Genomic DNA, 23480 nt, shown 5'->3' with positions numbered 1-23480 from the left:
CCATAGATTTTCACTAAATAAATGATAATTTTAATCAAATTAAACTATTTATTACTTGTTGTGAGTGTCTTGATGTTTACAACTACAATCCCAACCACATTTGTAAAATTATGTAGTTTCTGGGTTAAAATCAATAAAATACTTGTTAGATCATTTCAAAAATTTTAGTTAATAATAATAATTATATATTTTAATTATAGGGTATTGGAACAAGTAAACTTTGAAAAGAAGTTTTCCTCTCTACCAGAGTTCAAACCAGAAGAATGCCAATCTCCAAGTGCCATATCAGTTCCCAGCAGTCCTCATGTCTTCAATGCCCAGACATTCCGTAAAAAGCAACAGCCTCAACATCGCTCAAACGGTTAGTTTACTAATACTACTTCCTCTTATTTTAAAACTTTGTAAATGTATGTTTCAAAATAGATTTGTCATCAAAAGTTAATCCAAATTAATATTTTTAGTCTTAGTTTTATATTAGCAAAACTTTATTACCACTGCTAATTTGTAAATGTTTGCAGATAGAAAAATGAAGCTTGCATATTTGTGTAGGTCAATATTGCCTATTTTTTCATTCAAAACTTTTAGGTGTTGCCCTCTGAAGGGGTGAGTCTCTAACCCAAAAATTGTAATTCTCCCTTTGTGATACATTCTAAACAGGGAATATAAAATTAATTATTTTGCTGCAAACTATGGCCCATTTTTGTTTTTGAGGTATTTCAAATCAAAGTTAAAAATGGGCTTATTATTTATGAAAATTCATAACTGTTATTAAAATATTCAAAAAATAAAAGTATTGTGGAGCTATATGTTTGGCTTTGCAGCCACTTTCAATGTTGGAATTTAAAATAAACTCTTAAATCCCTGAAAGGGAGTTTTTGTGCAAATAAAGAAAACCAGTGGATCTCCTTTTAACATTCAGTATGACAAAAATACCAGGAATCTCTTTTAACCCTGACCATGATATCAACTGATAGAAGCCATTCTTAGACAAAATGTAAGAGGTTTGTAAACAACTCAGAACTAGGCTAGTTTTTAAGTTATAAGGGATTTTTTTTTGTTTTACTTCTTATTAAATGTAGTTCACAGAAATATACTAAACAAAATAATATTCTGGAAAACTATTTTTAGAAAATATACTATATTTGTACTGTAAGTTTGTTGATGAAAATCATATAGCAAAAAATTATTTTCCACTCAAATATTTATGCATCTTATTTTAAATGTAATTCTTAGTCCAAGAAAAAATACCTGCCTTATTTACAAGTGGAGTAACGTCCATTTCTATAAGGAGGTGTCATTTATCTTTTTACCTTTTCTGTGTAACTAAGTGTAAAATCAAGCTCTTGGTTGAGCAACATCCTTATCTGATGAACTTTCAAAGGATTGATAAGTTAGATCTTAATCCTTTTAATCTAAATATCATCTCATCTAATTCATTTTCATTTCCCTCGCCTGATTCTCCATTGAATTCAGAGGAAATGTCAAGATAGCCATCACTCAAAATCGTCACTTTACACATCCATGCCACTTGCAATTAAGTTACTAATTAGTATATATTTTCACTTAGAAGAGACTTTGAACAATTTCTTTTACTCATTTTCAAGTAAAACAAACTAAAAATTAACTACCATACTTTATACTATTTTAACTTAAAGCAAGATGGAATTTTCACAAAGTGGTGAAATACAGCTGTCTGCGACAAGCAATGAGTAGCCAGCTGAGATGAATTGCATTTTCTCAGTCATAGACTGCCAAAATACAAAGTCAAAACTTTACAAATGAATATATTCCAATGCAATACATTTTTGTACACAAGTTTGTGGAATTTCAAAACATTTGGTAAAATAATATAAAGAGCATGTCCGTGCTATGCGGATGTTGGGAGTTGACGCCATTTTTACAATGTTCGTATAATACGGATGTCAGGGTTAAATGTTAAATTGTTCTTGATGTCAAATAATTCAAATTTCAAAAAAACTTGAAAGTTAAATATAAAATTAATTAATAGAATGCAAAAAATAGAACAGCCCTTGTTGGTCTGTCTCAAATTGGTTTCAAAATACTATTTAAAATATATTGGTAACAACATTTAAAAAAAAACTCTTCTTTAGTCTTATAAAAATATTAGATTGTAATAAATATGTATAAGATAAGTAAGATAATTTTATGATTTTCACAGTTGAAGAGGAGTCTACACCTGAAGTAGCAATGTCTGCTACTCCAAAGTCTGCTAAACTGGTTGGTTCTACCTTCTTTGGGCCAGATTTCAATATTGAGGTGTTCAAAGGTACTATTATAATAATATTTGTGCATTGAAAATTTTACCAAGATAATTGATTTTGCTGTGTGTGTATGTTTATTTAGATATTGACTAAACTTAGATTCTGAAACATTTTACCATTTTGCTTACAGCAATAAAAAGTAGTTTACACAAAGGCCAAAATAACACAAGTGTCATTAAGAACTACAACAAAAAGATTTGAACAATAATAAAGTAATTGAATTTTGCACCCAGCTTGTCATCATTGCAATGTCAAAAAAAGAAGTACTTCAGACTAGGTATTGTGTAATACACTTTGCTGAAGTTGCATGCTTAAATTTCAAGTCTATAACGCATTTAATTCTTGAGATATCCCTTTACAGTTCTCTGTCAGACAAGAAAAATTTTATATAAATCCTTCTTTTGTAAAGAAATTTGGATACCAGGACCTCGATTTGCCGTGTTTAGGCTTGCTTGCACAATTCTCACTTGTGTAATTCGCTCCTACGGGGCTGGTTAATAGTAAGAGCTCTGATATGATACAAGAGGTAAATTTTATGCTCATTATTTACAAACCATAACATTGAACGCATACCGCCCTCTGATTGTGTCATAGCCAAGACCTTTTTATAGATATGCATCCAGCTATTCCTGCATAAATTGTTGACGTTGTTAGTGAATTAAGGACAAGTTTTAAATAGTTTCACCATTTTCGTGAATTTGATGATTAAAATTGAGTGGAAACCCTGATGCTCTATTTTTTAGTGATATCCATTTTTTAGACTTCTCACAATTGCAAAAATCCAAAATTGGATAACCAAAAATAATTTTGAAATTTAACTTATGTACCTAAAGAAATAAAAATCAAAAACATGTTATTGATATTATGCTTATTAATACTTTATATAAATAATGCATCTAGTTACACTACTATACACCAGTTTTTAAGTTTTCTGTTTAATTTTAAATGAAATGAATATTTTGTTTTTATAAGGGTCAACTGTAGACTTGGACAGCTTAGATGCTTCTTCACCTCGGACCCCAAAAACCCCTGGCAGTCGAGACCCAGACAAAGGCCATCGGAGGGTATTAGAACAGCGACGACAGTTAGTGATGCAACTTTTTCATGAGCAAGGATTTTTCCCTTCCACACAGGCTACTACAGCATTCCAAGTAAGTAAACATCTCCCAAAAATTTGTTGTTGGTGTTATAAAAGCCATAATATTGCTAACAATTTTATAGAAGAATAGATTAAAGTATAAACTTTCATTTTAAAATAAAATAGTTTTCAAATATTTACTGATTTTGTTTGTTTGTCATAAAGGGTGCGGCAAAATAACCTCCCTATTTTTAAATGCTAATAAAAACCACAGTTTTTTTCCAAAAAACAAATTTATTCATTTTAACTTATTCTATGACATGGGAAGTTTTTTCTACTTTCTTCTAAAAAGAATATCAGATAAGTGGTGGCCGTGGTTATCAATACATTGTTGCAAGCTGTCGTGGACTCTCTCGAGCATGGCTTGAGGTATGCGCAGAACTTCATCCCGTATAGCTTGCTTCAGATCTTGCAGGTTTCTGGGGCGATGTTTGAACACCTTGGCCTTTAAGTAACCCCACAGAAAAAAGTCACATGGGGTTAAATCGGGTGATCGCGCTGGCCACACAATGTCCCCTCCCCGAGAAATCAACTGGCCAGGAAACATTTCCCTCAAAATGTTCATTGCTATTCGGGCAGTATGTGCTGTGGCACCGTCCTGCTGGAATCACACATTCTCGAAAGCCCTCTGTTGTTGGGCAGGGTCAAAAAATTGTGCTAGCATGTTGGCATACCTGTTTGAGTTCACAGTAACAACATTGCCATCCTCTTCAAAAAAATGAGGGCCAATGATTCCACATCATGATAACGCGCACCAAACAGTCACACGTTCACTATGAAGAGGCCTCTCATGGATTTCCTTCAGGTTTTTTTCACTCCAATAGCGAAAATTCTGTTTATTCACCCTTCCAGACAGATGGAAATGCTCTTCGTCACTGAAAAAAAACAACAGCGTCTGGTGGGAGACTTTCCAAGATTATTTGACACGCTTCCATACGACTCTGCCAATCACGTTGAGACTGCTCTTGGACAACAACCATCTTGTAAGGATGGAAATGAAGATCCATGTGTAGAATTCGACGAATACTACGGTCGGACATTCGAAGGGCGGTTGCATGTTTGCGAGCTGATCGTTGAGGAGACTGCAAAACTGATTGCCTAACCGCATTAATGCTTTCTGGTGTACGAGCACTACGAGGTCTTCCACCTCGTTTTTTCACAACAGAACCAGTTTCTCTGAAGTTTTTCACCCACAGCACAATAGACTTGCGGTCCGGCACTGAATCACGAGGAGGAATTTGAAACCGCGTTCAGAATTCGCGTTGAGCCATGATAACTGATTCATTGTTACGAATGAACGCTTCGACCGCAAAAGCTCTCTGTGCACTCGTCCACACCATGATGGCGACTGACGACGTGCCTACGGGCGGAGCATCACTTAAACTTCCCCCTCTCCTGCGTCGATTGCGGCTATCCCCACCATTCTGAGTGCCTCCCTCTACTCACAATAAAGCAATGAAAATAGGGAGGTTATTTTGCCGCACCCTGTATAACAAAACCGTACTTACCTACTCACTCTTACTTAGTTGTCTCTTATATATATATATATATATCGTGGCAACAAGGCAAACTGTGCTGCAGTTTGTAATATAATTAATTTTGACCAGAAGTGTTGCTACCCAAAACTTAAAATAAAAGGTTCTGTGTCATTTTAGAACCTTTTACCCATTAACGCTGAAATAATATGTACTTTCAATATGCCTACTTCGAATCAGAATTATTATAGTGCATCATCATATAGCATAAGTTCTTTCACAAACAAAATTACAGACTTGAACTTCATCCTTATTTGCGTAAATACTTTTCAAATACTACTGAAAATGCTGGAGCTATTCATCCAATATTATGGAATATTGCAGAGAAATTTAGTTATTACAATGATACTTCTGTTTTCTCTTTGTTTTCAGGGCTCTTTCAACTTAAGACAGTTATACTGAACTGGATCAGGAGATTGGAGTATCTTCCAGACACCATCACTTAGCTCAGGAGTGTTTATTATGCCATTTAAAAAGAATATGCATAAAATATGATGTTCCTGTTATTTTATAGGAAATTGTGTGCAGAGCCGCAAATTTGTAATTGAATTGGGTTTGCAATTGAAATATGTGCCTTTACCTTAGATTTAAATCTGTGAAATTAGAAGCTGAAATAAAGTCATCGATTGTTGTACAATTTTAATTTAGTAATTTCCATTAATAATTTAAAAAAAAATTTAAATGATAAAGTATTAAAATATTTTCAGTCATGCCACGTAGATATCTTCCCCAACAAAACATCACTACAGCTGAAGATTAGAGAAGTGCGTCAGAAATTAATGGCCAATCAGTCTGCACATACTCCAATGAGTGGAAATGCCCTGACTAGTCCAGTTGATTCCACTGCCTCCACTCCTGGTATAATATTTTTTTACCTAATTTGAGAATTAAATATTTTATTTAATTATTATATTTAAGCCTAGAAGTGACAGTGTTAAACTTCCATAGTGGCACGTCAATCTTTGCAAGCTGTGTTTCAAAAATTCATATAGAATAGAATATTTACACTTACGTTATTGTGCTGCACATTGATTTATTCACAATGAGTTGCAGTTTAATAATATAATTAATTATTAGGATTTATTAAATTTTAGTTACACTTATCATGTGTAAAACCAAAAATTGACTCAATATCACAATAAAATATTAAAATCAGCAATCTGAAAAATAACAACAAAACTTTTTACTACAAATTTACTATATACAAAAGTTACCTGTAGAAACTAATCATGGAAAACTATATCCAAAAAGTATATTTATTTCAAAATATTAAACCTTAGCAAAATTGAAAAAAAACCCAAGAAGGACTCAGGCTCGAATAAAAACCTGGAACCATGTGCAACTTACATACACTGACTTAATCATTTGTTGAATTCAGCTGTTATAGTGCAGTCATTGAAGCATTGTTGGTCCGAATTTTTTTTACTGTGAACCGAATTGCATAAAATTTTGGAATTAGGTTCATCTTACCCTTAACTTCAAAAGTGAAAATGATTTTGAACTCCGCAACCACCCTGGGGGTGGTTGCCACCCCTTCTCGGAGTGAATTTATTTTTTTCAAAATAACCTCGGATATCGATAGAAGGCCTAATTTTAAGCAAAAAATCATCTATAACGTTTTTCGAAAAATCCAATACTTTTCAAGTTTATTGGCAATTGAAAATTCGCAATTGTTTCACGTTTTTCATCGGTTTTTTGCAAATATCTCCAAAAATATACGTTTTATCGAAAATTATATAAGGGAACACAATTGTAGCAGGTAAAAACAATGAACAATTTTGTTTTTTATAAAGTATTCTAAGTGCAATATTAAGCTAGATATTAAAAATCAAAAGCCGTTTTTTTATTTTGTCTGAAATTTAATCGATGTGGTCAATGCCATCTAGCGGCGAGCAGATGCATTTTAGGCATTTCTAAAAAAAAGAGTTTTATAGTGCTTGAAATAAGCTTTAAAATGAGCACTATTAAAAAGTCTTTTGCACGTAAAATAAGTGAGCTGTATTGCAAAATAAGAGGAGCATCTAATGTTTTTTCTTTTTAAATCAATGGGTTTCATAAGTGCCATTTCCACCAAAATTAAAATTAATCGTATTCCGCCTAGAATCAACTTTATTATGAAGAGTTTAATAGATTGTATCAGTTTGGCTGCTTCAGGACACATATTTTTCAAAAAAGTCACGATTAAAAAAAATTTCAAATTTTTAAAAAAACCACCTTTTTTCATAATATCTCAAAAAATGACGACACATACCAATAAAAGTGTAGGTATGAAAAAATGTAGGTATATTTCTGACAAACAATTTGGATTTTTTTATTTTTCTGTAAAACAAGAATTGACGGAAATATCATTGTTTAAAGAGCGCGTGGCAGCGCAATCACAGCCTCTCTTAAGCCCTTTAACCCTTTCATTGTTTGAGAAAAAAGGTTTTTTACTATATATTGCAATGAAGGATGTTGTAGGTCTCTTAATTAACTTTACAATGGTTTTTTATAAATTGTGATAGCATGAAAATTGAAGGAGTCATGGTCAAAAAACTTATCATATTTTTTTCTACTTAGTAACTGAAAATTTCGGACTGTGAATATTTGGAGCAATGTGAAAGTACGCAGTATAATTAGAGACCCAAAACTATTGTAATGTGTATATATATATATATATATACATAATATGGCTCATTATATTTTGGAAACGTAGGCATGAATACTACCAACTTTCTTATATGTATATATATAACACATTTTGAGTATAATTTTGTATAATTTGTAAATATTTTTACCCAATAAATGGCAATTTTTTACTCTAAATTAAATTATTTTTAAATAATATGTAATCATATATATTTACTGTTTTAATTTAGGGGTAGTTTTAAGGGTTAGAAAAGCTTAAGAATATGATAATCATTTTCGAGAGTGTGGAATAATATTTAAATCCTTTTCACTTTATACAAATAAATTTTTAAACAATTTTTTTATCAAGGGGTAGTTTTTAAAGGGTGAAAGGGGGGTTAAAAATTTGATAATTATTATAGAAAATATAAAATCTTACTAACTCTATACTTACATCCTTTTATTACATCATACCAAAGTATTTTTTGTGATTTTTTCAATTTAGGGGTTGTTTGCAAGGGTTGTAAGATGTTCAAGGGGTTAAAAAATGATTTTAATATGAGGTAATTGTGTTTAAAACACTTTAAAATTTCACCACTTAGTATTAAACATGTTTTCTAGCGATAAAATGGCTCAATGTCGATTTTTCCATTAAGGGGTTGTTTACACCCCTTAAAAAATAATAGGCGGAGTTCAGATCATTTTCACTTTTGAAGTTAAGGGTAGATGAGCCTAATTCCAAAATTTCATGCAAATCGGTTCACAGTAAAAAAATTCGGAGGTAAGACCGTATTTTTCGCTTCAATGACTGCACTATTATTGGTGCTGCTGAGGCTGTACATGAATTCAACAATGTACTAACAATTGTGCATGAACTTGCATTTCAAAAACTCTGTCAAAAGAAATTATGCCAAAAATAAGGTTTTTGGTTACTAAAATGACTGAATATTGTTTTTATTTCTTACAGGTAACAGTTTTTGATATTGATTGTAACAATTTTTTCAAGTAAAAATAGTCTATACTGGGATAGAGGTATTCAACTTCCAGTCAGTCGGTGGTGTTTCATATGTAATATCAGTTATGATGTGATTCAAGAGTTAATTTTATATGTCTATGTTTCAGGAGTTTCTTCATTGCTTCACTCTGTGATACCTGTGTCGTCCAGCAGTTAACCTTAAATCCATATAATATTATTTTACTAACATTGTTTTCCTTCATTGTGAATTAGAACTAATTGTACATAACATATAGTACAGATGCACGTTTTTAAGGAACTCATATTCATTTAAATTCAAGTACTTAGATAATAATTGTTTTCTGTGTAGTCTTTTTCATTGTATATTTGTTAATAAGTTTGTAATTTTTGTTGTATAGGTGTCAAGTTACGTCTTCTGTTTTATGTAAGCACAATATTATTTTCCTTAATAGGAGTGTGAAGTATATTTATAATGTTTATAATAATTATTATTTGTATATACCAGAAATAGTTAGATGTCTGTGAGCTGTTGGGTTCATTTTCTGTTACAGTTATATATAGTTTTTATGTTTTAATAATTTTATATTTAAGTGTTATACATTATAGTAATGTAATTTTGCAATGTTTCAATGTACAATTATATTTTATTACTGTTTTAACTATATTCATAGAATTTTTCTCAACATTTACTCACAAATCTTGGACTGCCTTAAATTGAACAGAGTGCAACTCATGTCAAAATGTAAAACAAACTTATTTATCACATTTTATGCTGTTTGAATTCGTTGTCATATTGGTACAACAATCATGGAGGGTTTGATACCAAGGGTTTCAGGACTTTATGTGCATTATTATCTTAATTTGTCAAACATACGGAGAGTGAAGTAAATGTATGATTGTGTATGCAATGTTTACATTATGATAACTGAGTTGCTCTGTGCGACTGTCTGATAATGTTGAGATACAGTAGGCCTACTGAGTAAGTGTACCTGAATGATTTTATCTCTTCTTGTTATAGCTACTATTGTGCAAACACCGCTATCCTTTATTTCACTATAGGTTGACTTCTTTGTTTTATAAAATATATTTACCTCTATTCAATTATTTTATTGTGAAATTTAATTGTTTTCTAGGGGTGTGTGATTAGTTCGTAAAGCACCATATTACTGGATAGGATTATATGTATACATCTACTAAAGTAATTAAATACAAATTTGCTGTAGATAACTTTTATAAACTGTCAATACTTTACTTTTTCTTACAACAAAATTCAAAGAAGGAAGAAATATATTTATACTAAAAATACCTAATATTATTTTTACTTTGATGATCATCAAGACAACACAGTATGATTCTTGACTTGTATGTACAACATGTCAAGACAACACAGTATGATTCTTGACTTGTATGTACAACATGTAGAATATGATCATCAAGACAACACAGTATGATTCTTGACTTGTATGTACAACATGTCAAAGACAACACAGTATGATTCTTGACTTGTATGTACAACATGTCAAGACAACAGACAACACAGTATGATTCTTGACTTGTATGTACAACATGTCAAGACAACACAGTATGATTCTTGACTTGTATGTACAACATGTAGAATAGGAAGATGGTTTTTCTGCCAGATATGGAGCAATGGGAAAATTATTAATATTAACTATACTCACCTTCACTATAAAAGCAGTCTAACACCACAGCATGCGCACTATGACGTCTGCCGCAGTTAATGTGTTGTTAACCCTTGAAAGCGTAATTACATACATGTACATCACTAGCAGCGCTATGCTTAGAAGAAAGCTCAATATACATAAAATTACACTCAGGAGTAAAGATATTTTAATGAGATTTTAACTAAAATTGTTTCATTAAGCTACAAAACTAATATTTCTATTGTACAATGTATTATAGGATTATTGTGATAAGGAAATAAAAACATTTTATACGCTGTGAACACTTGGATTATTATACAGAGAAAGAATGTTATGTTTTAGCGCCAGTAGTTACTTGCCTAAAGCCTTGTTCTAGTCCATTATGAATAAAACAATAGCTGATTCAAAAAATGTTTAAACCTATTACTGACCTAAACTGATTTAAATTAGGCAAATAGACACTCATAATGTACTGGTACAGTGCTACTTCTTTCCCGCTAAAACTTACACTCTTCAAAGATTTAACATTATTTGCTATATAATCTGTAACAACTGTTGATAAACACAATACTGTTAGTAATATTTTTATGTTAACACACGTTGCTATTAGTAACAAATCCTGAGACATTTTAAAATTATTAATACAATTAGTTAGCACTATGTGTTAGTAATACAAGTTTGAAATCTAACTTTGTCCTTTAACAAAAGATTTGAAAACTGTACATAATTAGCTATGGAGATGTGATTTGAATGAATCATAAAGTAATATAAATAAAAAAGACCACAAAATTATGACTTGAAACCCTTTTGATATGAGGTAGCAGTTTACTGCTCTTTGTGTGATTGTCATAAAAACCAGTCAACAATTTAATACCATTGGATGACTGCTGAAAAAGGGTATATATTGACTGTCACAAAAACTTATTTTAAAAAATGTCATTACTATTTACACAACAAAATGTCTATTTAATGTGAGAAAGAGTGGTAGTAGGGAAATATCTAATTTTCTAAAAATACCAATTTCAAGTCTATATAATTGAAATAGGAATTTTATTGAAAGAAGAAATTTAAGTATTACAATTTATTTAGCCTTTCAAAATGAACGAAACAAGTGCTGTTTGTGAGTTTAACCCTTTGACCGCCGTGAGCCACTATAGTGGCTCGAGATGTACAGTACCTTGACTGCCATGAGCCACTATAGTGGATTGCCGTATGCGGTACCTTGGGCGCCGCGGGCCACTATAGTGGCTCTGTGAACTTTACGCCTTTGTCCTTATAGTTTAAACATAATATATATATATAAAATATATTTATATCAACTTTGAATTGTATTGCTCTGCTTCATTTCAACTATAAAATATTTATATTTACTTGTTTCTATAGTAACAAGTGTATCTTCATCCTACAGCGGAATTTTTGAAATTTTTTGAATTTTACTTAAATTACATTATTTTATGCAATTTCTGTGGAATATATTTGTAACTTTTAGTATATCCTCAAAATAATACGTACTTTTAGGTTAAAAAACGTTATTTGAGCCCAAGTTACTTATTCAGTGTGTTTTTGAACCTCAAACAAGACTTTTTTTTAATTACGACAGCCATACATACTACTAAACAAATGTAAAAAAAAAATAAAACTGTAATTTATTACATCAACTGAAAGTACATCTCTTCCCCTCAAAAACAAAACCAAAACTAAAAGGCTAGCTCAAAATTTACGAAAGTTATGTAATTTAATATGTGATTATGCAAAAACGGGTGATTTTTAGGTGCTCAAACGTCTGGCAGTCTAGCGAACGACGGCGCGCGGGAACGGCAGCGCACTAATGGTTAAGTTATGTCTCTTATATATTAGATGCCAGTATTTCACCATATTTCAGTGGAACTCTACAAAGCAAGTGAACTTTCTAATTATTTAAAAGGAAATGTACAAGTTTGCATATATGAATCCTTTCTTTAGGCTGAATGATGTCATCATGCTGGTGAAAATGGTTGCTTCCATTCTACTTATTTATTACTGCTTTCCTAATATTTTAGAGGCTGTAACTTATATATACACAAAAGATAAAAATCTTGATGAATTCCATGCCAAAACAGTTTCTAATTGATCAAAATCTTGGTTTGTTGGTTTGGTTATTATTGCGTGTGATTGGTTTAATGCAGTTGTTAGTAAAAAATAAACATTTTTATCCTCTTAAAAAGTGCCTGTATTCATAAAAAATTACAGTACAGTAGAACCCCTCATATCCGGCCTCGGTTTTACCGCACCTCGGTTTATCCGGCCACTTCCCGGAAGCCAATATCGAAATTTATTTACCACGGCTTGCGGACGCGCAGTTGCACGCACTAGTCTCCCACGACTCGTGCGTTATTTTGGTGTATCTATTTGTTTACATTTTCCTGTGTTGTCCTCAGTTGAGCTAGTAGGTTTAACCTGTAAACAGTTCGTTGATTATTTCCAGTGCGGTTAGTACAGTACAATTGTTTTGTTTTGCAAGTGTTGTGTACTGTAGGTTGGTTTATCCGGCCGAATCGTTATCCGGCCAGGGGCTTGGTCCCGTGGTGGCCGGATATGAGGGGTTCTACTGTATACCCTACTTCTTGTACCACAGGCAGCTCTCTACACTGCTTTTCAGCTGACATGCCTTCACTGCTGTGTACCATCCTGTCGTAATACTTATTAATACCTACAGATAACGTTTCATATAGCGTTTTCTATAGATTTTATCCAACTTTCAAATATTTTGAAAACGGGCAGTTAATATATGTTTAATGCTCTGTATATTTTAACTTTTCAGAACTTATCATTGTAAATAGCTATACAAATGTACATAGCTTTCACCTGTACAAAACTATGTTCATTTTTTTCATTCATTTAAAGACATTTATTTACTTTCATATATTTTTAAAAATATCATTTTTATATTAGATAGCAAAAATAAAACTAACACAAAGTAAATTAAATATTATTTTTTAACGTAATAAACCATGAGATTTAATATTTTTTTATTGTACGAAACACAACTAGAAAAATAATGTAAATTAAAACCTGTCTTCAAATTTCCAAAAATCTACTGTAGTGAGATTCTACTGATATGTAGAAGGATGCTTCATAAATAGTTATCCATCATCATGAAATCAATAGTAAAGAAATTGATGAAAATCATCCACTTTCCAGTACGATGTTATATGAAAAAATGAGTAATAACAATATTTTTTAGTAATTTTTAACCGTTTGTTTTTCTAACCAAAAAGTTTGAAGGAAACCATTATAACGTTTGCAATTATAGTATGATAAGCTGATCGCGGTTGTGGTAAGCCACAGCTACAGATTCTCTGAGATCCTGTACATTTTCTAGATTGTATAGGTTTCTAAACATTATTATTATATTTACTGCAGTGGATTTACTTAGCTTTTGGTATAGCTCTGAAATTATATAAATTAGTACATCACCACAGTCATTGTGTTAACAGGGTGTACTCTAGCTATAAGTTACTAAAGTAACACGTTCACTGCGGTGGACGTATTTAGCTCAAAATGCACACAGTATTTCTTCTGTACCTTATGCTATTTAGGATATCATTCTCTTTTAATAGGATAATAAACAGCCACAAGGTAAAAACTGAAAAGTGTAATGATTACTAATAGATTTTTATCTTGCACAGATATTGCAGTTCATATTTGGTATTATGAATATTCACACACTCCTAGTTTTCTTTCTACTATTTTAAAATTGCTCCCTAGTTCATTAATTGTCCACCATTATTATAAATTGGTGTATTCACTAAAGTTATTAATAATAACTTTATTATTAAGTTATTAATAATTTTATGTTTGTTTATTTTATGTGTATATCTATAGCATATTGTATTGCAACAAAATGCTCAAGTAATGAAATAATTTAAACAATGTTTATTCATAATTTAACTGTGTGCCAATTATTAGCCATAAGTTATTTTTGTGACTTTCAGGTGTACAAAATGATTTTTATTTGAATTTTGTTAAAAGAAATCTTCATAAATGACATCTCTTATTTATTGTCGTACATGTTCTTACCTGCTGAAATTTATATACATTCATACAATGTCGTGTAATTCAGCTGTTGAATAATTAACTGTTCATAATAAGATATCAAAACCTTTAGAGCAAAATATACAGTATAGATTATATGGTAATTATTGTATCGGTTTAACTTAAAACTACTTTTATTTCTAAGCCTATATTAATAGAAGAAAATAAAGATAATTGCTTACCCAAAACTATTTTCTAGACAGGAATGATATTTTGTTTTCTTATTGAAAATATGTATGAAGACTTTCTGTAATATTACACTTACAAACAATTCTAACCAGACTTTATTAAATACAATATATTAATTGTCTTCTAAAAGGTAAACAGTTGGTAGCATAAAACTTTACTTCAATGCATACTAAAAGAGCTTTTATTTTATTGATTTAATGTTGATTTACAAGTTAACAGAAAACCTACAAATAAATACATAAGAAAGTTGCAAATTGTCAGTTGTCAAAAACATAAAATTGTGTCGTTAAAACATTTAATTATCTTCATCCTCTCTTTAATAATCCATTAAAATCTTTAATATTATTAATTTCTACTACTATTAAGTGCAGTTGGATCAACTAATAAGTTCATGTTATATTGTTAATTGGCACACATAATTATTTGAAATTTTAATGTAAGATAGTATTAGTATTGTTATATATGTATATTTGTTTTTTTTGTAATTGTTGTGGGAAAATTAAGATAGAAATAAAGTAAACTTAGTAAAATTTTTAGAAATTCATGTAGTATTAAAAATTTAATTCTAGATGAGTTTTTGAACATTTTAGACCATACCATATGATTAGATTAATTTCAGAAAATTTATATACTGTATAAAAGGAATGCAAACAGAGAAATTTTAAAGTTATTTAAAAGTGTATTCGTTATTTTTTATTTACCTTTCCGAAAACTAAAACGGAGATTTTTAAAAGTCACAATTCAAGGTTATACCGGCATATAAACTATTTATAGAAATTTATATAAATAAGAGGAAACAATAAATGGTAGAATTCATTTTTTCAAACAAATTCAAATAATACTAAACTAAGGTCTATTCTGTGTAACAGTATTATCCAGCAGGATTTTGTAACTGAGGAGACAGTTGTGAAATTCAATCTATAATAATAAATAATCTTAGTTGTTAGGCTCACATGTCCAATGTCATGTTTATCGTCTTTAGCTTACCGATACAGATTGACATGAAAGATGGTAAACATGATTTAAATCTTGAAGTATTTCAGCATGTGGATTTATTTCTCTATTCAGCAGGTGGAAGAACTGGTGGTTTTTATTCGGATACAATTTGTTTTAATCCCAAAAATAAGGCGAAAATATGAATGGAATTTGATCATACATAAAGTTCTGTTAACCATACCAAAATTTTGCCTTGATTCTGAGTTCGATACAGACTCCTGTATAAATATTAACTAAAGTAATTAAATAGTAACTAAGCATTTAGATAGGATAGAGAGCTGACACCTTTAGCACATTGGAAGGTTATTCTTGTTCATCTTAGGGACATTTTAAAGGACATACCCTATGAAGAAGAAGAGGAATATTCTTCCAGTGCGATATTGGTAATCCTGCTCTTCCTGTACTATCTAAATTCCCTTGTTAAAACTAACATGATGATAGCTTTATGTTTGAGCTATTCATATTATGAAATCATGACTTTCTAATTGTATTTTAAGCACTTCTATTGATTTTATTTGTTATTTTGTAATAAAATACTTTGTGAATATTGGTTGTGGAATCAAGTGAAAAGATTTGGGTTATGAAGAATCGTTGATGCTGCTATAAATCGAGTGTCACAAAATCGACCCATCCCTTATGTAAATCCCAAAATAGCAATTAAAATGCGCTAAAACACATACAATATATGTGAAATTGTTAAAATATAGTCATAACAAGGTCATTAAATTTTGTATTTCCAGGAATAAATGGAAATGGTAACAAAATCAGTAAAATTAAATTAGGATCAGTATGATTCCTATTATGTGGATGAATATCGACAGAGGTTGCAGCAGTTTTATATTTCAGTCACAATTATTGTTTTGGAGGAGAACTTTACTTTCATATTTGACACATGCATGGCACCCATTTATGTTCTTGGCTATCTGAGTGTTAAACTACAATTTTTATGAACTAATTGATTGAAACTAACGTGAAAGGGAATAAGATGAAACAAACACAAACATTGTATGGAGATAAGAGGTGATTATTAGCAGATGGTTAAAAACATACAAGATATACAATTAATAATATATGCCAACATAAGTACAATTGTGTTTAATTGAATTTAAACTATGTTATGTCCATTTTACAATAGTTACCATACCCTTTGATCTACTTTTCAAAAACAAAATTGGCCAACAATATTAGTTTCAGTTAGTCTTATGGATAACCATAATGGCAACAAGAAAATCACACAAAAATACAACAATCATTTGACATTTTAATATGTAACATAGTATTATATGACACATGTAGCTTAACAATCCACAGTATATCTCAAGAAAGTTTTTATGTGTAGACCAAATTTTACAAGAAACTTCATTTTCATACCTAGACAAGAATGCTTCTGCTCATGATGATGCATGGCTATCCATACGATTTGCGTAGCGTCATTAAAGGTTATTCAGTAGACTGGCACAGTTTCTTTTTTGTTTGCCGGCGGATGCAACATATTTCTTTCCTGTATGATCATCTGTGTGCCCGCAGGATATCTATCTCAAGAATGAAATGAGCTATAGACTTGAAATTTTGCATGCTACTTCAAGAAGCGTGTTAAGTGATATGTGGTCTGGTATACTCCTCAGTATCTCCTCGGTCAGTATCTAAAAAACTGAACTAGCTCTGACCAAAATCAAAAATATTCAGTTGTGAGTGGGTTCAAAAACTGAGTACTGTACTTCCAGTTATAGTGTACTTCCAGTGTATAAGTGTAAAGTATGTTGACAAAATTTGACTTGATACTCAATATAAATGTTCACCAGTGACACCATCCAAATAATTAACAAAAATAAAAGTCATCATTAGTTAAAATTTTATTTTTCATTTTAATGCAAATTATGTTTGTATTCTTGATTAATTAACCATTATGTGTAGGTTCCAGTAGGATACTACTTATAGTTTTGGAAATTTATTAGTTAAATGAACCCTCTCACAGATTTAAAATGTTATGAAAACTATGATGTTTTTTATTATGGCAGAATTTCTGAAAATACACTAGGATGTCTATATATTTATTTATATGCAAATCACTTTTGTATACATTCTCTTATTTTTCTCTACATAGTAAAATAAGTACTTTTACTTACTAATTATCAATTTATTGTGGTTTCAAATGTAAATAGTAAATTAAACCTGTCCTGAATCGAATGAATATGCTTCATTGTCTGTTTTATTTCTTACAGTGTTATCACTGACTCGTTAGTTTAACTCATAGATATATTGTTCATTTGTGTTGTCTTCCTCTTTATATTATTTTGTATCTTCTTGGTTAGCACCAGGTAGTTACTGGTGGCATCTTTCAGTTATTACAGAAACAAAAACCCTCAATCATTTTAAGTCTAAAAGTAATTTGGGGACATCAGAGTCTCATTTTGTATTAGTTGAATTACTCTTAATAGAAGTGTGTTTATTGTAATTGTCATTTAAAATGGCTCTCCAAATGTGGATCGTACAGTTAATATTTTTCATCTGTATCAGAATTTTAGTGATCAATAAATTCTAAGCAAGCCATAGGGTAACCTTTATAGAATCACATTTTGTGAAAAAATGTTTTAAGCAGTCTTCTGTAAAAGTTAACTTGCAGATCAAAGTCCTAATAATAACAGATATTTGGTGTTTAAAACAATAATTTTAAACAACTCAGAATCATTACTGTAAGAAAATAAAATCAAAATGAAGAATTGTGGCAAGAGCTCTGCAAATATGTTGAACTTTCAAAATACATTTTTACAAGTAAAAATAAAAATACAGTATAACGTCAATTAATTGAAAAGTAAAATTTAATATAACAATTTTCAAACAATTAAACCTGACTGCTATCTACTGGCAGTGAGAAAGAAGCATTATGTTATTTTGGTCAAATTGTCACATACACATGATTGTGAATAATTAAATGCCTTAAGTTCTGTGGTAGATGGTGAGCCTGCAATAATTTTGTTAGTTCCTTATCAGATTATAATTTAAAGTTCTGTGAGCATTAATTACATGTGCAAGGTTTTATAATAAAAGTAAAATTTCTGCAATTTTGCATCTTGTCACTACCTGTTAGAACTGCTTTATTGCACATCGGTTCTATAACATCCTTGGCTTGCTGAGGGTTAAAATTTAAAATTAATAGGGTTTTTAATGTAGATTTTATGAAAGTAAAAGAACTGGATTGTATGTAATAGCTGAGGACCAAATTTGAAGTTTAAACATTAGAACATGTTGTTTATTTAAAATTTTTATTTTAATCTGTTTTATTTTGTTATCGTATTTCCTGTTTATAGTAAGGAGAGAAGTGTTTTGTGAAATTATTAAAATAATTAGGAGTAAGGACCTTTAAGACTTTACCATTAATTTATGATAGCTAAAATTAAGTATGTACCTGTATAGTTTTATAAATATTATTTTGAATACTATATCTTATAATTTAATATAGAAAATATTGTATAATAGATTATGTAATTTGTTTTTATTTTACTGTTGAAAAAAATTAAATATAGTATGTGCTTAATGCACACTGATTGCTAATTATTGGTATGACTAATTATGTAAATATATAAATATATTAAGTTTAAGTGCATTTTAGCTACATTTAGTGTGTTGTGTCTTGTAGATTCTAATGTAGCATAGCTTTTGATGATTCAACACTTGTTGCCAAGTGCCCATTTGTTTGAATAGTGCAACAAATTTATGAGAACTCTCAGAAATGTCACAAAGTACAAAAACGTACCCACAACTTTGGGGAATGGAAGTACCTTATCATTCTCTCACACATACATAGGTCTAGGTATTAGTAAAATGTTTATAAAACTATTCAGCTAAATTACCATTATGAATTTTCTATTCTTTCGTAACATCTCTGTTACTTGTCAATTTTTTATATTAATTATAACCTATTTGTACCGTTAAATACTCTATGCCTTGCATATTTATTTCTATTTGTTTTCACTGCAGTTTTCTAAAACTATATATTTTATTTAATGGCTAGTTTTAGTTATAAACACTTATTCCCTTTTTCATAATAAGAAAACCTGGCTTTCAATTGACAAAACTTTGAAATTTAATCCATTTTCTTCTGATACCATAAATATTTTGGTATTTAATGTAAAGAAGACATCACGTGTACATGTCAGCTAATTTTTATGGTTAATTTATTCAATTAAACCCTTGATATAGCATAAAATAAAATTTGATATTGATATTTCTTTGTAATCTGTGTTTTAAATCTTAAATCAAAATTATTATATTGTGGGTTTGTTTCCTGTATTTCATTTCTCAAAATACCATTACCTGAGTACAAACAGAAAACAGAACTGACAAAATGTTAAAATTACAGTTGAAGAGTTCTAATGTAAAAAATGAATGATCTATTTTGTAAATTAGTAAATTTGTATAAAATTATGCTTCTGTAAATTTATATTAATCTGTCATTGAATTAATATCAAATAAATACACTTCACAATTTGCACATCAAAATATCTTTTCCATTCTTTTCCCTTATAAAAATAAGGGTAATCCATATGGGGATGCATGTGTAGATGAGAGAGCCAATAGGGTTGATGGGTACTGGTGAATTAAATACACCAGGTTGAATCGTACTTGTAAATTGTTCCAAATGGGAGAAATTCAATCAAGACTTAAAAAGAGCCTACTAGAAGGCTCAAAAGTACAAACACCCTCATGTTTGAGACTCACTTTATAATGTGACTGTACTTGAGAAGGGAAAATATGTACCCCTAGCATTTGGCGGATGAATAGGAACTATATTAGAGCCAGGAGACAAATGGCAAATATATTTACAGAAATAGAATAGAATGAATCATTAGTCTCTAGTCCATTTCTTCCTAATGAAAAAAGTACCTGCTGTTTAAAGACAGTTTGTGTATTGGTAATATGATTGGAGAACAAGTATGACCAAGGCATTGGGCAATAACACAGTAAGAAGTTTTGGGCTAGAAGACAAGTGGTAAATAAACTTTTTAAACTACAGTGAAGAGGACCATTAGATCCCTAAACTGTTTTAAGGCCCCAGTAGCAGATGGGTTTATTCCCCAGGTGAAAGAGGGAAAGACACAGTGTTACTTGCAAATACAACTTTTAGAGCAATTTCCTGCATAGGGTATTTCCTAATTGATAATCGGAATTTGAAGCGTTATTTAATCATACAATCGGTGAGCAAAATCAACAGCTATCTGGCCTTATCTAGTGCCCTCTTTGGCCGTTCATTCCACTGTGTTATTGTAATTAAAATTATAAATTTCTTTGCTTGATAATTGTCAGCTATTTGAACCGCATCAAATATAACTAACTCAGCTATGAAGTGAGATGCTATATCGGATCTAATAATACAATAATGATATATCATTTCTTGTGATAAGACTGATGCACCACCACCTTGACAGTCTTGATCCATGTATGAATATCTATATAATTCGAGAAATCTTGTATTGTGTTCATAAAAGAAAGTTTTATTAGTGATGGTAGCTTTTATTGCAAAATTGTTTGTCATTCAAAAGGATGTTGAAAGTGAACATTAACACATAGGCTGTGGTGGATCCACATTACTACTATTGTGTGTTCTAAAGTCGGTACATGACTCGTATTACAATGAAGATGTTAATATCATATTCTGTAGCTAAAGATGTATCATAGTTTAATACATTGCCTTTGGTGGATACACATTACTACTATTCTGGGTGTTCTATAGTCTGTACATAACTTGTGTTGCAGTGAAGGTGTTAATCTCTAAGAGTATTAAGAGAGATCTCGGTAAATTCCAGCAGTCTTACCGTCTTTGTCTATAGATTTTCAATCGTCTACAGAATTTTTACAGATGGAAAGATGTTCCTAGGTTATGATCAAAAGATATAGTTGTTTTATATTGATGTAATGTGTATGATTTGGATCATGTAAGACTTCCAAGTATTAATTTGTAAGTTAATAGGGGTGAATTGGGGAATCCCGGACCGGAAAAGGTGTTTAAGTTTGCCAGATGAAATGCAAAATATTAATAGAGTTTGTATATTCTAGTACCAGTGCATTCAGTACCTCCTGCAAGCACTGATAGCTCAGTGACATCGCTTCAGACTGTGACATATCAGCAACAACGGACCTTGGATCGGATCCACGGCAGGGCGAATACTTTTGCTTCCGCAAATAATAAATAAATTGATTGTTTTTAAAATAAACAATCAAAGGAACGTTTATTTAATCTGTTTTTTAACCCGAATTTAAACCTTGTTATATTTATTATTTTTAATAGTTGTTGACCTGAATTTTAACTATGTTATATTTATAGTTTTTAACCTGAATTTTAAATTTGTTATATTTATTATTCTTTATAGTTTTTAACCCGAATTTTAACACTGTAATATTTATTATTTTTAATAGTTGTGACCTGAATTTTAAACTTTGTTATATTTATAGTTTTTAACCTGAATTTTAAATTTGTTATATTTACTGTAATATATATTACTCAGAGGAGAATTGTTGTTACGATACGTCAAAGTGTTTGTGTCAATACAATAAAAATGGTGTTAACGCGGGGCAGGTCTAATTATGCATCCAATCAAATTGAGGAGGCGTTTGCCAACACAGACAATCTGGACGTTGACACAGAAACTCTTCTCACAAATATCTGCCTCGTTTTTGAAAAAGTTAGAGGCTAATCACCCTCACATCACTTTGTCAGACCTTCAGCTGAATATCTCCAGCCTACTTCAGCGTTTGGACAACGCTTTAGCTTCTGAAAAAGAATTCTGGGGCAGTTATTAAGGACCTTCAGTGCAACATCTTGACTCTCGAATCCCGACTGGAACGAGAAAAAACAACAGCGGCAATCTGATCTCAACGCTTCATTTAACGAACTGGATATCATTAGTGAAGAAAAAGACGTCGTTTTAAAAAAATAACTGTGGAATGCTCTCTAGCCTTACTGTTGTAAAAAAACTATGTTAAAAAAATAAGTCTGATGAATGTCTATCATTGCAGTCTTTAGTTGGCGAGAATGATTCAATTATTGCTAAACTTAAGTCAGGACCTTGCGGTTAGTAATAATCAAAAACTAGAATTGACTAGATTTGTAACTGATCTAAAATCCTCAGTTAAAAAAGCTAAGGAAAAGTCCTGGCTTAAAAGTAGATGGGTGGATGACACAGTTCTCGATACTTTCTTTCAGTCTTTTAGTAGTAATAACAAAGACAGCTTATCCAGGATAAATTTTTATGGGGTCCCTCTGTAACTCAGGTTGTAAACCATGGTACTTGTAATGATGTAAAAAGCTCTTTTAGGTGAACTTATGTTTAACAGCTTTGATTATGCGTTTTTGTGTGTTAGTAATAACACAGCTACTTTGCAGCAAGATACTGGTTCGCACTTGAGCTTGCTGTTTGTTGACATTTCTGGTCACTTGGTTTACCATCTGGATTCATTGCTTGGCATAAACTCAGTAGTTGCAAAAGCAGTAACAATTAAACTGGGCTTCAAGGCAAAACAGTTTCCATGAGTTGAGTTGCACTCAACAAAACAATAGTTATGAATGTGGCCTAAGTGTACTGGTCAATGCTAAGTTCATAAACGAGGGCTTTTGCCAAAAAACTATGCCAAGTGCTGGGAGTTCGTTCAGTAACTGGTATGCACTGTTTTTCGATGGCCCTAGTGGCCTTTTGATAAGAAATAAGTCTGAGGTAGCTCCCATCTGAGCCAACCACTGCAAGGCCCAATCATGTCCCAAACTGTTCACCATCCGCTGTCAATGTTCGTAATATAGACCAAGTTTTTTAAGTTCTAGCAATATCAATTGTGATGGTGCTCACCCAACTAAAAAATCAGGGAAATGGGGTAAAAGTAAAACCTAAGGGTATACGTACCAAAAATACAAATGTTAATTCCCTCCAAGTAACCACATTGTAAAAATGTACAAAACCGTTTTCAAGCCTTGAGTTGGAGAGTAACCTGTATTAATGATACAACAATTTGCAATTCATCTGGTAAATG

The 23480-nt window shown here is 31.0% G+C and overlaps 1 protein-coding gene across 4 annotated transcripts in view; it reads left to right on the top strand.

Moving 5' to 3' along the window:
• The window catches only part of LOC124360562 (protein capicua homolog), a 60977-nt gene extending 51775 nt beyond the window's left edge, over nucleotides 1-9202 (top strand). For all 4 annotated transcript variants that reach the window (XM_046814286.1, XM_046814285.1, XM_046814284.1 and 1 more), the window contains 5 exons: nucleotides 201-361; nucleotides 2180-2287; nucleotides 3255-3433; nucleotides 5663-5813; nucleotides 8685-9202. In XM_046814286.1, the coding sequence (XP_046670242.1) occupies nucleotides 201-361; nucleotides 2180-2287; nucleotides 3255-3433; nucleotides 5663-5813; nucleotides 8685-8734 (649 nt within the window). In that variant the 3' untranslated portion in view covers nucleotides 8735-9202. The remainder of the gene's footprint in view (nucleotides 1-200; nucleotides 362-2179; nucleotides 2288-3254; nucleotides 3434-5662; nucleotides 5814-8684) is intronic.
• The last annotated feature ends 14278 nt before the right edge of the window (nucleotides 9203-23480 follow it).

This window comes from Homalodisca vitripennis, chromosome 4, assembly GCF_021130785.1.
Source record: "Homalodisca vitripennis isolate AUS2020 chromosome 4, UT_GWSS_2.1, whole genome shotgun sequence".
In the NCBI taxonomy this organism is placed as follows: Eukaryota; Metazoa; Arthropoda; class Insecta; order Hemiptera; family Cicadellidae; genus Homalodisca; species Homalodisca vitripennis.
The sequence above is the reverse complement of the archived record's forward strand: the minus strand, read 5'-3'. Positions and strand labels throughout refer to the sequence as shown.